The sequence below is a fragment of the Macaca thibetana genome, chromosome 9, assembly GCF_024542745.1.
Source record: "Macaca thibetana thibetana isolate TM-01 chromosome 9, ASM2454274v1, whole genome shotgun sequence".
NCBI classification, from domain to species: domain Eukaryota; kingdom Metazoa; phylum Chordata; class Mammalia; order Primates; family Cercopithecidae; genus Macaca; species Macaca thibetana.
In genome coordinates this window covers 75192440-75206223 of record NC_065586.1, presented here as the reverse complement: position 1 = coordinate 75206223, position 13784 = coordinate 75192440, and the positions used below count along the sequence as shown (strand labels likewise).

The following is a 13784-nucleotide window of genomic DNA, read 5'->3' as shown; positions in this document are numbered from 1 at the left end:
GATTAGTTTTTTGTACTTTCCAGTGAGTATCTGATGGCATATTTGGGATTCTCTGGATGCTGTCACTACTAGTTTCTATTCCGGGATTTGTACAGATACCTAGTTGTCTAATTTTCTTATGTATATTGTCTATGTGTTTTTGGTTTTGCAATCTATTAGGTTGGTACAAAAGTAATTGCTGTTTTTGTCATTAAAAGTAAATGTCAAAAACTGCAATTATTTTTGCATCAACCTAGTAATCATTCTTTATTTTTTTGAGAGAATGGGCTAGGATTCAGGGATTTTCATAAAATATACTGCCAAACTTACCGCCACCTTCCATTATTTTTCTTTTTAGGTATATGAATATGTCTTCTTTCCTCAAGCAGATTTCTTAATTTTTCTAGTTAAGCACAAAACAGTTATTAAAAATAATAACCATTATTGAGTGCTTGCTTCAGTAACCATTATTGAGTACTGAATGGATTAACTGTTTCATAAAATGTTCGTTAATCTTTACAAGAACTTCTGGATATAGCTATTTTATACCCATTTTAAAATAAAGTGAGGTTTAGAGAAGTAAAATAATTGGTTCCAGTTTGGAGTGAGCAGATTCTAAAATGGCACCAATAATTCTTGCCTCCTAGTATTTATGGCCTTGTGTAATCCCTTCCCCTCCAGTGTGGGCTGTACCCAGGTACTTACTTCTAATGAGTAGAATATGGAAAGTGTATGTTATGTCACTTCTGAGATTAGTTCACAAAAAGAATGCAGGTTGGGCACTCACTCTTGCTTTCTTGCCAGCTCACTCTGATGGAAGCCAGCTGCTATGTTGTGTGTTGCTCTATGGAGAGGCCCAGGTAGAAGAAATTGAAGGAGGCTTTCAACCAACAGTCAGCAAGGAACTGAGGCTTTCAGTCCAAGAGCCTATAAGGAACTGAATCCTACCAGCAACCAGGCAAGTGGTTTCAAAGTGGAGCCTCTGTCAGCTGAGGCTTTGAATAAGATCACAGCTCCATGTAACATCTTGATTGTAGTCTTGTGAGAGATCTTGAGCCAGTGGCACCCAGCTAAGCTGTACCTGTATTCCTGAGCAATAAAACCCCACAGATAATAAATGTTTGTCATTAACTGTGAAATCTTGCAGGTAATTTGTTCTGGAGAAAGACATAACAAATACACAGATCATATAAATAAAGTGGCTCAGTTGACCTGGAACTCGGGGATCTGATTCCAGGGTCTGTATTCTTTATCTCTGTGCAATGAAGACTTTGATTAGCCTGCACTTTTATAAGCTACTATTTCCACCACATTGAATTTGATAGTCTTTCAGTTCTTCTTTGATTCTATTTGTTCTTCTTTGAAAGAACCTTTTCTAACTAGAAACAAACTGTTGCTGAAATGAGGTATTATTTTCCACGTAGGCAATTTCTTTGAGTCATGGAAATTTAGGGTTAGAAGGAACTTAAAAATCCACATAGTCCAAATCAACCTGTTCCCAATTTTTACAGATGGAAACTCAGAACCAACAAAATTAAGAGCCTTGTCTAAAGTTATACAATTAGTGAAAGAATGAAGATGAAAATTCAGGTCTCCTAATGTCCAGTTTAGAACCGATTGACAGCTCTACATGGCCTAGCTCACTACCACATTGTGGACCTGGAGTAGCTTCAATTTGATTCCCATTCATTTTAGCTGTACAAAAACACAGGAATCTTGAAGGGAACAGCTGACCAGGATATTTATTTCCTTTGCTCTGAGGCTCACCTCCCCTGAAAGAGGGGTCAACAGCCTGTGTCCAATTGAATGACTATTCATCTTCCAGTCCTTTAACCACAGCTCAGGATCCAACATGGCAATGAAGTTTCATATTGAGAGCCAACTCCAAATGATTTGTCTTGGCTGTTTGGACTGCTTATTGAGAGGCATTTCCTGAGCTAGAGTGGAAGAGAGCTGTGATCAGCTAGTAATGTCAGCCATAAGAGGAGGTTGGGGGTGTGGTGGATTGCATGCCATATATTTGCCCACTGGGATTTCTGTGGATTTTGGTCCGGGTCCTTCCTTTGATGACCCACTCTCTTCCTGCTATGACCCATTCTTCCCACACAAGTTGCCCAGGAAGGCTCACTCTCAAGGCTCCCTTGGCCCTAATTTCTGGAATCTTTTTCTCATTTGATGTGAGATTTAGCACACAAGTGGTATTGGTGGAATTTACCTTGTAACTGAGTGTGGTGTTAGAAACAGAGCCAGTTCTCAAATCCTTGCGGGTTGGATGCTTGTATGGCTTTGTAGTCTTTGTTTCTGGCTAGACCTAAAAATCACATTGCCAGCAGACTGTCAGTACATCCAAAAATAAAATAAAATAAAATAAAATAAAATAAATAAATAAAAAATGAAGGAAGGTACAACTTTGCACATGCTTACTCTGTTGTCTTTTACAAAAACATTCCATCTTTCTCAGTCCCAGGGGGTCATGAGAATAAATTTACATGTGAGTGTTAGTCCAGAAGTAAAAGACAGGGTAAAATACTGATGCTGTAGATCAAAAGCACAATTAACATGTACTCTGAAATCTGGACAACTGAAGGAGCTGTGAGGGGGGGGCTTAAATATCTCCATGGGTGGTAATTTCAACATTGTAGTGTTGTTGTCTTTTTACCCCCTTTTTGGCAGAGTTCTATGTTAGGCAATGTTAGAATTCAAATAAGTGACCGGGAAGTGTTCATTTCCTTCTTTTATTCTTCTGCCTGCTTTTTAACTTTCTTCTTCCATATTGATCCATTTTATTCTCTCTTAGATGACCCATATTTTCTTCTATTATTACTTTTCAGCATTGAAGTGCTGAAGACCTCAATGAAAATATTTTACTTTTCACAATATTTTGAATCAGAAGCTTATTTTATCGAAATAGTAAAAGAATTCAATAACCCCTCTGTTATCTAAATATTCTTGCCCTTGCCTTCTGGAAAACACAAAACCCCTCCTCTCTTAATGGGAAAGCAACACAAACCTGAGCATGACTTGATGCTTTGAGCTGTGTAATTTGAATATGAGGCATATATTCAAATTGAAATATATGAAACCTTTGAAACCCTGAAATTATGAGAAAGAGAAGATGAGCTAGTGAGAATCCCCTGTCCTTCTTCAACCAGAGCCACTGCTACTAGTTTTGTGTAAGGGCTGTCTGCATTAGAGTTAATTTGAAAGACAGTTTCTGTTTTTTAAATGTGAAAACTACCTGAATCCATGAGCCTTAGGTTCTTTCTACCTCTAACATTTTACACTACCTACATGTAATCAGATGGTTCCAGGTTTAAGAATGTTGTCTCTTTCAGATGTCTCTGTGTTTGACTTAGAACCACACCATACTGCAGGTCTTCAGGCAAGTTATCCTCTCAAGGCTGGAGCTCTTTTCTTCTCTAAAATGGAGACAAGAGTTGTACCAACTTCAAAAGATTGTGGTGACAACCAAATGAGACAACTCACAGTGTCCAGCAAATTATAAACGCTCAATAAGTGTTAGTCCTTATTATTAGTCTGAAGAAATGTTTGGATTACACATGGTAGGTTCACCTTCCTTTATTAATTTGACTTATGCTTATTTCAAATAAGCCTTCTCCGAGAACAAACTCCAAAGTCATTAAAACAGAATATTTTATACTTCGCTTCCATTTTAACTTGATATTGCAGGGAAAATTTATTTATATGATTTTAGAGTATTCACTTAAGAGTAAAGTGATAGCCAAAACATACTGCATCATATCATGGCTATGTAGATTTCTGCCCAAAAACTTTCAGTTAAAAGTTAAAATGAGAAAAAATAAAGTTGAGATGAAATGAATTGTTTCCTTGGATGATACTGTGCTGAATATCAGCTTTTTCATAAATTTTAAGCTTATATTTGCAAGATTTTATTTTTTATTTAGGTCTTCAGGTCTCAGTTTCCTGATCTGTGTAAGTCAAGGAACTGGACCAATAACTGCAGATTCAACGTTGATGATTCAAAGTTTATTTCAAGTAATGTGGCACTCTAATCAATTTGTCTCATTTCTCTAGGCCTGTGTCCTCAGCTGCAAACTGAGGAGAAAATGTTCTTACGTATCAGCTGCTTTTAATTATAATATTGGAGTTTTAACTCTTCTTTTTCTGCTCTTCCTCAACTAAGTTAGCATATGGTTATCTAATCATCCCAATTATAACGTATCGCAAATTAATTTCTAATGTTTCCCGGTGCACAGTTAAAAGCTTGTCAACATATACTAGGCAACTGCTGGATGCTAGAGGCACAGAAAAGAAGAGCTATGCTTCCTGCCTTCAGGAACTTGGACATCAGACATAGAATGATGATGATGATAATGATGAGGATGATGATAATGACAGAGATAATAAATGTAAAGATAATTGCTTTAACAGAAATAAGTACAATATTCACTGGAGACAAAAGATCTAGACAACCTAAATCAGCCTGGTGGCTGGGTGTTTGAAGGCTAGGGGAACAAAATGAGAGAGAATATTACAAGCTGGAGGAATACTGTGTGCAAAGAGCTCAAGATGAAAAAGCAGGACTAGACCAGAAATCACAAATAGTTAGGAACTGTTGAAGTATGAAATGCAAAAAGAGGAGATAGGACAGACAAATAGGCCTGCTAAGACTTTTGTAGGTCATTTAATTGATTAATATCTGGACATATGTTGAGATTTTTCAAACATAATTGTAATGCTAAGGTTTTAAATTCAAATAGAAAAGCAGTTTTAATATAAGCTTCTGAAACTATTACAAAAATACGAAAGTTCAGGATCAATATTTTTATAGGTGGACTTAGAAGAAATGAATTCAGGAAAATGAAGAGTGCTTGGGAAAGAACAGCAAACCATCTTGCTTTGAAGTGTATCCTGAGGAGTTTTTCTGTCAGATGCCCACTGATTAAGATTAGACATCTAAGGTAGATGTCAGATAACTAATCTTGTTTTGCTAAAAATCTCTTCTGGGTTTTCATATTTTATGAACTTGAAGATTTGCTGTGATCTTAGTTATTTAAATTTTCTCAGTGATTTTTTTGTTTGAGAGCCTTACTCCATTAAAGAAAATCTATACAATTGATTACTTGGCATCTGATCTGTTCCTAGACTTCGAATGGATTGAAAAGTATTATTTTCTTGAATGAAGTGGAAAGATAAAGACAAACATATATACATGCTCTACAAAAACAAAAAGATTGGTAAATGTTCTAATTCTGGTTTAATTTTTGTAGAAAGAGCACCTGACTCAGAAGTCATGAATTCAAGGTTCTGCTATTTAATGATTATTCATTAATGATAATGATATTTATCATTATCAATAATGGTGTAATAAGCATGTATTACTTCATTTGTGTTGCCAAAATTAAAGTTATACACCCATCAAATTGTTCTAGAAGACTTGTATAAAAGCCAGAAGTACTGTATGCCTTCCCCCCATTTTCCATTTCCTACAGCAATGACTTCCAAAACGTTTAGCTTGATATTACTTTTGCCTCTATGTCTCCAAATAATATGCTTACATTGCTTCCTCCTGATTTTTGAAACATTTTAGCTATTATCTATTCATGTTTCCTTAAAGCAGATGAGGTTCTTTTTTTTTCACCACTTCCTCCCCTTACACAAAGCCTCCACTACACACAGGAACATTTCCCAATCCCTCAAATTCCTAATCTAGATATGTCATAATTTAGGTTAGATCAATATGCATGGTTTACATTACAACTAGACAAATGCTAGTTACAGCTCAGCCACGTTGCATACTCTGATTATTCTGAATTTTTCTGCATGTTTTGCTATACTTGGAGTTAATAATTGTCTTTTTTTTGGTACCACAGTTTTCTATGAACTGATCACTAATTTAACCACAAAGTCTTCATGAGCTGTCCCAATATCCTCTGACTATGTTCTTGCATTCTAAGAATTCCATTTAATCTAGAAGAAATCTCAACCCTGAGTTTTCAGACCTACTCCCATTTGAGATCTCTTTTCATTATCATCTTGAGGAACTCTTTTGCCTCTATCACGTGCTAGCTTGCTTGTTTTCTATATTCTACATTTTCTCTTTATCTTGATTTAATCTTGTTTTGGTGACAAGCATTCTTCAGTAGCTACCTCAGACAGGGCATAAATAAATAAAAAGTTTTTTGATTTTGTTTTTGAGAATGAATTTTAGCCTTATGTTTGGTTGATAGTTTTGCGGGGTATAAACTTCTACCATGGAAATTATTTTCCATTGGGCATTGCTGCATTGCCATTTGGCTCTTGATGCTGCATCCATTTGGCAGGAATCCTATGTTTGCTCTGTGCCTGCATTCAAGAAGCATTTGGAGATAGTCATACTATTGGAGAAAGTCATAGGACAAATTATAAATTTATGATTATCATTATAATTTTATAAAGTTATGATTACTAACATCAACTGACTTCTTATCAGTGCCAACTCATCCTTTTACAGATGCAAAGGCTATATAAAAACTTCTCAACTACCAGAACCAAACCAAATCTCTCTACTCTCTTCAAACCTATGACTGCTCCCTCTCCCTCCTACTCTTCATAGATAACCTTGACTTTAATTCTTTTGGGAAAATACAAGCCATCATATGGGAATTCCTTCCTGTTGTAAAAATGCAACCTATAAACTGACCTATATTTGTACCCATGTTGTTTACTTTCTGAATAGCTGTTTGTCCTCTTATTATCTCTTGTAATCTATTCTGTTCATGCTCTCAAAACCTGATAATAATAGTTCTTCTCCTTCTTGTCAAATACTCAATTTCTGCCACCTGAATCTTTTCCAGTCACTTTGAAACATGCTTAAAATTGGCAAACCATTAAATCAACCATCTAACCAACCAAACTACCAAACCACCAATGAGCAATAAACAGGCTCTCTTTACCCACTTTATCCTTCAGCTATTGCTCCTTCCTCCCTTTCTCAGCCAAACCTTTTCCAAAGAGTTATTGTTACTTCTCATTGCATTAGCTATACCCACTCCTCAACCTCTCCATTATGGCTTTCTTGCTAAGGCCCCAGCAACCTCATAAAAAATGTTGACTTCCCTTAGTATACAAAGATGATAACACTTTCCTTTTTGTAATAGTGTTTTTCCTGAGTTACACAGTTGTATTTGTTTCTTCATTCTTCTTTCACTGCTGCTTCTATATCCTTTCACATTACACTGTCCTCTACTTGACCACTGTCAGAACTTTAAAAAGTCACGTTCTTTGGTTCTCTTTTCTTCTAACTCTCTTCATTTTCCCTAGACAGTCTGACCCAGGTAGGTGGCTAGAATTATTACCTATAAACAAATAACACATTTTAATCTCTAGCCAAGATTCCTTTACTGAATTCCAGACCTATTCAACTGCTAACCACGACATCTCTTCTTGGAGGTCTCAACATCATTTCAAACTCAGAATGCCAAATTCAACTTCATGAGCTTTCCTCCATTGTGATTTTCTTTCAGTATTCCCTGTTTCAGTTAATGACACCTATCTCTCTCTTATTGTGTTAGCCAGAACCCTAGAGATATTCTCAGCATTTCTCTTCCCATCACACTATTTCTAATTCATCACCAATCTACTTGGTGATACTTACTGTTGAAATATTTCTCAAATCCTCTCATGTCTCTCATCTTCGCCAACTATGTAAGCTAGCAGCATTTATTATCTAAACTTCCTCTATAGTCTCTTAATTGGTCCAACTGCTTCTATCTATCCTTGTCCCTCAGTCTGTTCTCCACACTACAGCCATAGTCAACTTTTTAAAATGCAAATCTAAGCACATCTTTCTTTACTTACAGCCTCTATATGATTTCCTTTTATTCTAAGGATAAAGACAAACACTCCTTAATTTGACCTATGCTGCTTACATATGCTCCCTCTTACTTATAGCTCCTGCCCCAGTGAATCTTAATTCCTTGTTTCCTTGTACCAACTATGCTGGCCTTCTTTTAGTTCATCCAAAGGAGGAATGCATACTACCTCCTTCTGCTACAGGGTCTGTACTTGTGCTAATCTTGAGAGCCAATATGACTTATTGGCTAAGCATAAAGCACCTGAAGCCTAATTTTCAAGAGACTGCCTGGGTTCAAATTCTGATTCTTCAACTTAGTTGTACAACCTTGAGCAAGTCATTTTACCTTTTGTGCCTCCGTTTCCTCAACTCTAAAACGAGGATAATTGTAATATCTACCTTCAGGGATATTACTATGATCAGATGGTCATTTGCAGGGATGGCTCTTCCCTCCCTTGCCTAGTTAATTTCTCTTCCAATGTCTATTCTGAGCTAGAATCACTGTTTCTGAGAAGCCTTCTTCACTGACCTCTCTGAATCCAATTATTATAGGTTTTCTCATATATTGAGTCTCTTGTTTGTAATGCTTGCTGCAGGCATGATTTTATATTTGTGATTTTTTTTTTTTTGGTCAATATTCCTTCTCATTAGAATTTCAGCTCCAGGAAGGAGTATAGGGATGTGTCTGTCTTTGCTCACTATTCCTTGGGCTTAACAGTGCCAAGCACATAGGAGGGTGCCAATAAATATTTGTTGATAGAAAAACACAGTAAACGTCCCTGATGGAAGACAGTGGGAATGCTCCTAGATAAACCCTTTTGGTGCTGAAACTAGTGCCTTGGATAGAAATTAACAGTAATTAACAAGTTTATAAAAGGAACACATGGTGGTGAATCAGAGCAGTTAAGTGTGCAGATGCTCTCAGTTCTTCAGGAGGTGACTCTGGGCAGGAGGGGTCTCTGCTCAAAAAGGTAAGACTTTGTATAAGACCCACAGACCTGGGTCCGATTCCTGACTGTATTATCTGCTGCCAGACCATCATAGTCAAGTTACTTTATTTCCCACGGTCTCAGTTTCCTCATCTGTACTCGTCACGGGGTCAATTCTTGTTAACTAGGCAGCTGAACCTGAAAGAATTTTGATTTACCTTCAACATATTCCATGATTATCCACAGGCCTATGCCAGTGATACGGCTCTTCCTACATGTCAGCCAGGAAGCCTCCCTCTGTGGCGCAGCGACAAACTGCTATCCCCATCGTTCCTCTCCGCAAGTCTTTGTGCTTTGGGTCATAAAATAATAGGCTATGAATCTGTGTGAACTGGGAAAGCAGAGTTCCAAGGGCACACCCAGTACGAGCGAGTCTTCTCTTCCCCCGCGCTTCATATCCAAGCCTGACAGAGGCCGTGGGTGGGCTGGCTCTGGGCAGTGAGGCTCAGAGGTTACTGGCCGTCATCTGTCAGAGACTGACCTTGAAAACAGAGAAAAGCCCTCAGTCCCTGACAAGACAGCCCTGCCCACATGCCAGCTGGATCCAGCTCACCAACATCGCAATCTCCAAGCCCCTTTTCTCCTTAAAAAAAAAAAAAAAAAAAAAAAAAAAAAAAAAAAAAAAGTCTGTTGAGTCCATTCCTTGAGAATCACAGAGAAAATAATTCCTTCCTCACTCCATTCAAGAAAAAAAAAATTCCTACTCTCAGAATAAAAAGAGTAAGCCTCTTGTCCACCTCTCGTGCAGCGGGCCACTTTGCTGGGAGGAGAGGAAGTGTCTGGGTTTGAACCCTTCCTGGAGGTATGAACTACATGCGAGCCACGTCCATGGCGATGCCTGTGAAAGACGAGCATGATTTATTCTCCAAGCCTTCTTTTTCCTCTTCCTCACGTTCAAGCTTGTGGAACCAACTGGGGCTGTGAGTTTCAGGGGGTAGGGCATGTATGTAAACAGCGCAATTGTGTATGCACTTAGTGTGAGTTCAGGACTCGGCTGTGCTTGAACTTGGCGTGTCTGTGTCTGTGTGTTTGGAGGAGGATTATGAGAGTATGTAGGGGTAAGAGATTTGTATGTGTAAGTGCAGAAAAGTAGTAGTGTGTGATGTGTGTGTGTAGACAGGAATTACGTGGACACTCCATGTACATTCAGAAGTGTGTGTGTGTTTGAGGAGCTATGAAAGTGCATGTACGGAAAAGATTTATACGTAAAAGTGCAGAAAGTGGCAGTGTGTACGTGGTGTGTGTGTGCGCCCAAGTGTGTGAGCGCCAGAGGCCGCCCGCCCGCCGCGGCTCCCCGTGGGCTCGCCGGGCCAATGAGCGCGCGGCTGCAGGGGCGGCGGGCGGGGAGGGGGCGCCGGCCCTGCGGATGGAGGCGCGGGCAGCGCGGCGCGCTCATTCCGCGCGGGCGTTGCTGGCGGGGGGCGGCGCAGCCACTGGACCCGGACCGGGGCCGCGACCCGGGGCAGCGGGCGGCGTGGGCGGCGCCCGGGGCTGGGATGCGCCGGGGGCTCAGTGGCGGCGGCGGCGTTGGCGGTGGCGTCGGCGGTTGCAGGGGGACGAGCTAGCGCCGCGGCGCTGGGAGCCAGTTGAGCCCGGCCGGCGAGCGGAGGCGGCGGCGCAGGCAGAGCGGCTGCGGCAGCGGGAGCCCGAGCGCTGCGCGCCCACCATGGCCGCCCAGGGAGAGCCCGGCTACCTGGCGGCGCAGTCGGACCCCGGCTCCAACAGCGAGCGCAGCACTGACTCCCCAATGCCCGGCTCCGAGGACGACTTGGTCGCCGGGGCGACCCTGCACAGCCCGGAGTGGAGCGAGGAGCGCTTCCGCGTGGACAGGAAGAAACTTGAGGCCATGTTACAAGGTAGGCATCCCCGGTGTTCTCGGACTCCTCGACTGAGCCTCCAACTCCTTCTCCGACATCCCCACCGCGCGTCCCGGCGCCAGCTACTCCAGCCTACGGCCGGTTTAGCTCCAGGCCCGCTCCCCCGCGGAGCCGGAGGACACCCAGGGACTGGAGACTTCGCGGGACTCCCCACCTTTCCACGCCTCTCAGGTTTCCAGGCGCTGGGGGCCCTGTGCGAACTTGACCGGCTTCAGAAAAGCCGAAGGCCGAGTTTGTACTGGCGCGCCCAAGTTGCGTTCTGGACTTTGGAGATGCCAACTTTAGCCCGGATACCTGGGCTGTGCCATCCGGACCACTCAGGCCGCACTGAGTATGCGTGACCCTCCCCATGCCCTGGCAGCCTCGAGTTCTGTCTCTCGCCGTCTGTTTCACTCGCTCCCCTTGTCAGTATCCACTTCCTCCAGCTGAGGGGCCTTGTCTCACTATTGGGAAACACTCTGCAGATGTCAAGGCTTAAGACAGGAGCTCCCGCCCCCACCCCTGTGGTCAAGGAGGGCCAGGATGGGGGTGAGCAGCCAAAGCGAGGGGAGTGTGTGGAGGCAGTGCTCCTGTGTTTGAGGACAGTGTTCATCTCTTGACAGGCTTTTAAAACACATCTTGAGTTACATTCAGTCCATAAAAATCTTCCGATGCTATGGATGTCTGACTTTGTCTTTCACAACTTAGAATTATTTTTAACTCTTTAATTTCTTTGGGACTTTCCCAGACAGAAAATCTTCAACCATACTGGACCGAAAACAGATTCTGATTTATAATGCGAGTATTGGAGTGAACGTCAAAACGTTCAAGGTCATTTTGACCTTTCTTAAAACCGATAATTACTAGCCTACCTGTAGCCACCGATGTGGCTCATTTCCCACATCCAAAGAGAGAAATGAGTTAGTTTGAATGACTGTTATTCTTAAAATACGTGTACAGTACCAGGCATTAGTCTCACTTGGGGCGCTGGTGAAGATGCATTCAGTAGCTAGTGTTCTTTTATCACGGGAGAGTTTGGAGCTTTTCAAACTTTCTTTGTGGCTTTATGCATAACTTACTTTGATTTTATCAGTCAGTGCATCGCAGTCTGGGAACGATTTAGCCCTCGGTGGAGATGCAGTGGCTTTTTAGAACAATTAAGCAGGTTATTTTAAGAGAGAACAACATGTTTTCCAAAACAATAACTTGGTGGAAACAAATAGCAAGAGTGTTTGGCAGGCGTTTTTTGGATGTGCTACAGGCTTTCCTCCCTTGTTGCTTATTTTTATTGATAAACATCCCTAATGTGTGTCATGTCTTTGTCTCTCCCCTTTCCTCTCTTTTTTCCTAAAATTATGTAACTTTTGAGGAGAGTTACTTCTGTGATAAACTCTTCAAGTAAGACCGTTATAAGATAGATTTGGAAATTAAAGCCCCAGTTGCATTTCAGTAACTCATTTTAGTTATTTTGTCTGTTCTGTGGTTCTATTTGTCTAGATTCTTTATGATTATAAGACAAATATTAAATTTTTGTGAGGCGTATATTGTGAGATCGTTTGGAATGAACTGATAGTAGCATATACTCATCCTTTTATCAACCAGCTTTCAGTTTTCTACATGAGTTTGGAGTGATATGGAAGAATGATCTGTTTCACCTGCACACAAACAAGTAAGGACAGTGATGTTAGCTTCTGGGAAGTTCAAATGTATAACCTGAGCTTTATAAGTGGATTTCCTTTTTTGAATTAACTCATTTTCACTTTGAATAAAATGAAATTTTGATGAGACTTTTTGAAAATTTGAAGGCCCTTTTGTATTAACAGATGTGATATTACGACCTGAAATGGTTTGAAATTGCTTTGCAGTAATAAAGTTTCTTTTTCAGAAAGTCTTAACATCTCTTAAACAACCGACATACAGTCATGCATTGCTTAACGACTACGACTGGGATACGTTCTTAGAAATGTGTCCTTAGGCATTTTCATTGTGCAAACATCATGGAGTGTAGTTACACAAACCTAGATTGTGTAGCCTGCTACACCTACTACCTAGGCTGTATGGTATAGTCTCTTGCACCTAGGCTACAAATAATGTTACTAGGCTACAAGGCATGTTACTGTACCCAATACTGTAGACAGTTGTGGCACAATGGTATTTGTGTATCTAAATATATCTAAACATTGAAAAGGTAATGTGTTATGTTACTATGGCTATGACATCACTAGGCGATAGGAATTTTTCAGCTTCATTATAATCTTATGGGACCATTGTAGTATATGTGATTTGTTGTTGACCAAAACGCAAGTGTGAGCACTGGGATCACTAATACCTGGGTTCAAAACCCTATAGGATCTTAGGAAAGTTGCTGGGCCTCTCTCTGCCTTCAGTTTGCCCATCCGTAGAATGGAGCTGATACTAGGACGTTTTCTCTTAGGGTTTTGGGAGAATCGAAAGAGATGATGGCTAACAAAGCTAACATTTGCCCACAGTGTTTGGTCAATGATAAGAACTTAATAAATATCTGTTATTAATAATAGATATTGTATCATGGATTAAAAGGATTTCCAGTGCCTACCATAATGTATGAAATATAGTATATACTCAGTAAATAGTTGGGAAACAAAATAATTTTGCAATTTCATAATTGCAGAAGTAAGATAGAAACTAAAGACGTATGTCTGTCAAGTCAATAAGCATTCCAGTATTGTTAGATATTCTTGGGTGGAAAGCTTTTTATTTGAAAAGTGCCAAGTAAGTAAAGTCTATATTTGAGTTTTCAATTATTGTGAATTTGGTTGTGCTATTTTTGTATTTACAATTGACTTAAAATGGGTATAGTTTTCCAATTTAAATCAGGATAAATAAGATTATCTGCCTTTAAGTATTCAGAGTGCAATTTGGTGATTGTAATGCTTGGAATTTGTTTCCAGAGAGACTGTCCTGGGGGCAAGTTAATCTTTAATGAGTTGTATTTTTATTAGTAGAGAAATTCTTCTACGCAATGGACCAAAAATTCGGTGAGGTTAATATATGGGCAATAGGGTAGTAGTCAAATAAATGAAATACCATTCTTAGATGATCATTGAAACTTAAAAGAATTGTTACAGATAAAAACCATCAAGCCAACAATGTAGGGAAATATCA

The 13784-nt window shown here is 40.1% G+C and overlaps 2 protein-coding genes across 4 annotated transcripts in view; both read left to right on the top strand.

The window, feature by feature from the left end:
• PHYHIPL (phytanoyl-CoA 2-hydroxylase interacting protein like) overlaps positions 1 to 13784 on the top strand; it is a 1239789-nt gene that overhangs the window by 462935 nt on the left and 763070 nt on the right. The gene's annotated exons all lie outside the window — the stretch shown is intronic.
• The window catches only part of BICC1 (BicC family RNA binding protein 1), a 328071-nt gene continuing 324465 nt past the window's right edge, over positions 10179 to 13784 (top strand). For 2 of the 3 annotated variants that reach the window (XM_050803023.1, XM_050803024.1), the window contains exon 1: positions 10430 to 10640. In XM_050803023.1, coding sequence (XP_050658980.1) covers positions 10451 to 10640 — 190 coding nt within the window. In that variant the 5' untranslated portion in view covers positions 10430 to 10450. Of the gene's footprint in view, positions 10641 to 13784 lie in introns of all 3 variants that reach the window. The other variant, XM_050803022.1, reaches the window with a different exon arrangement.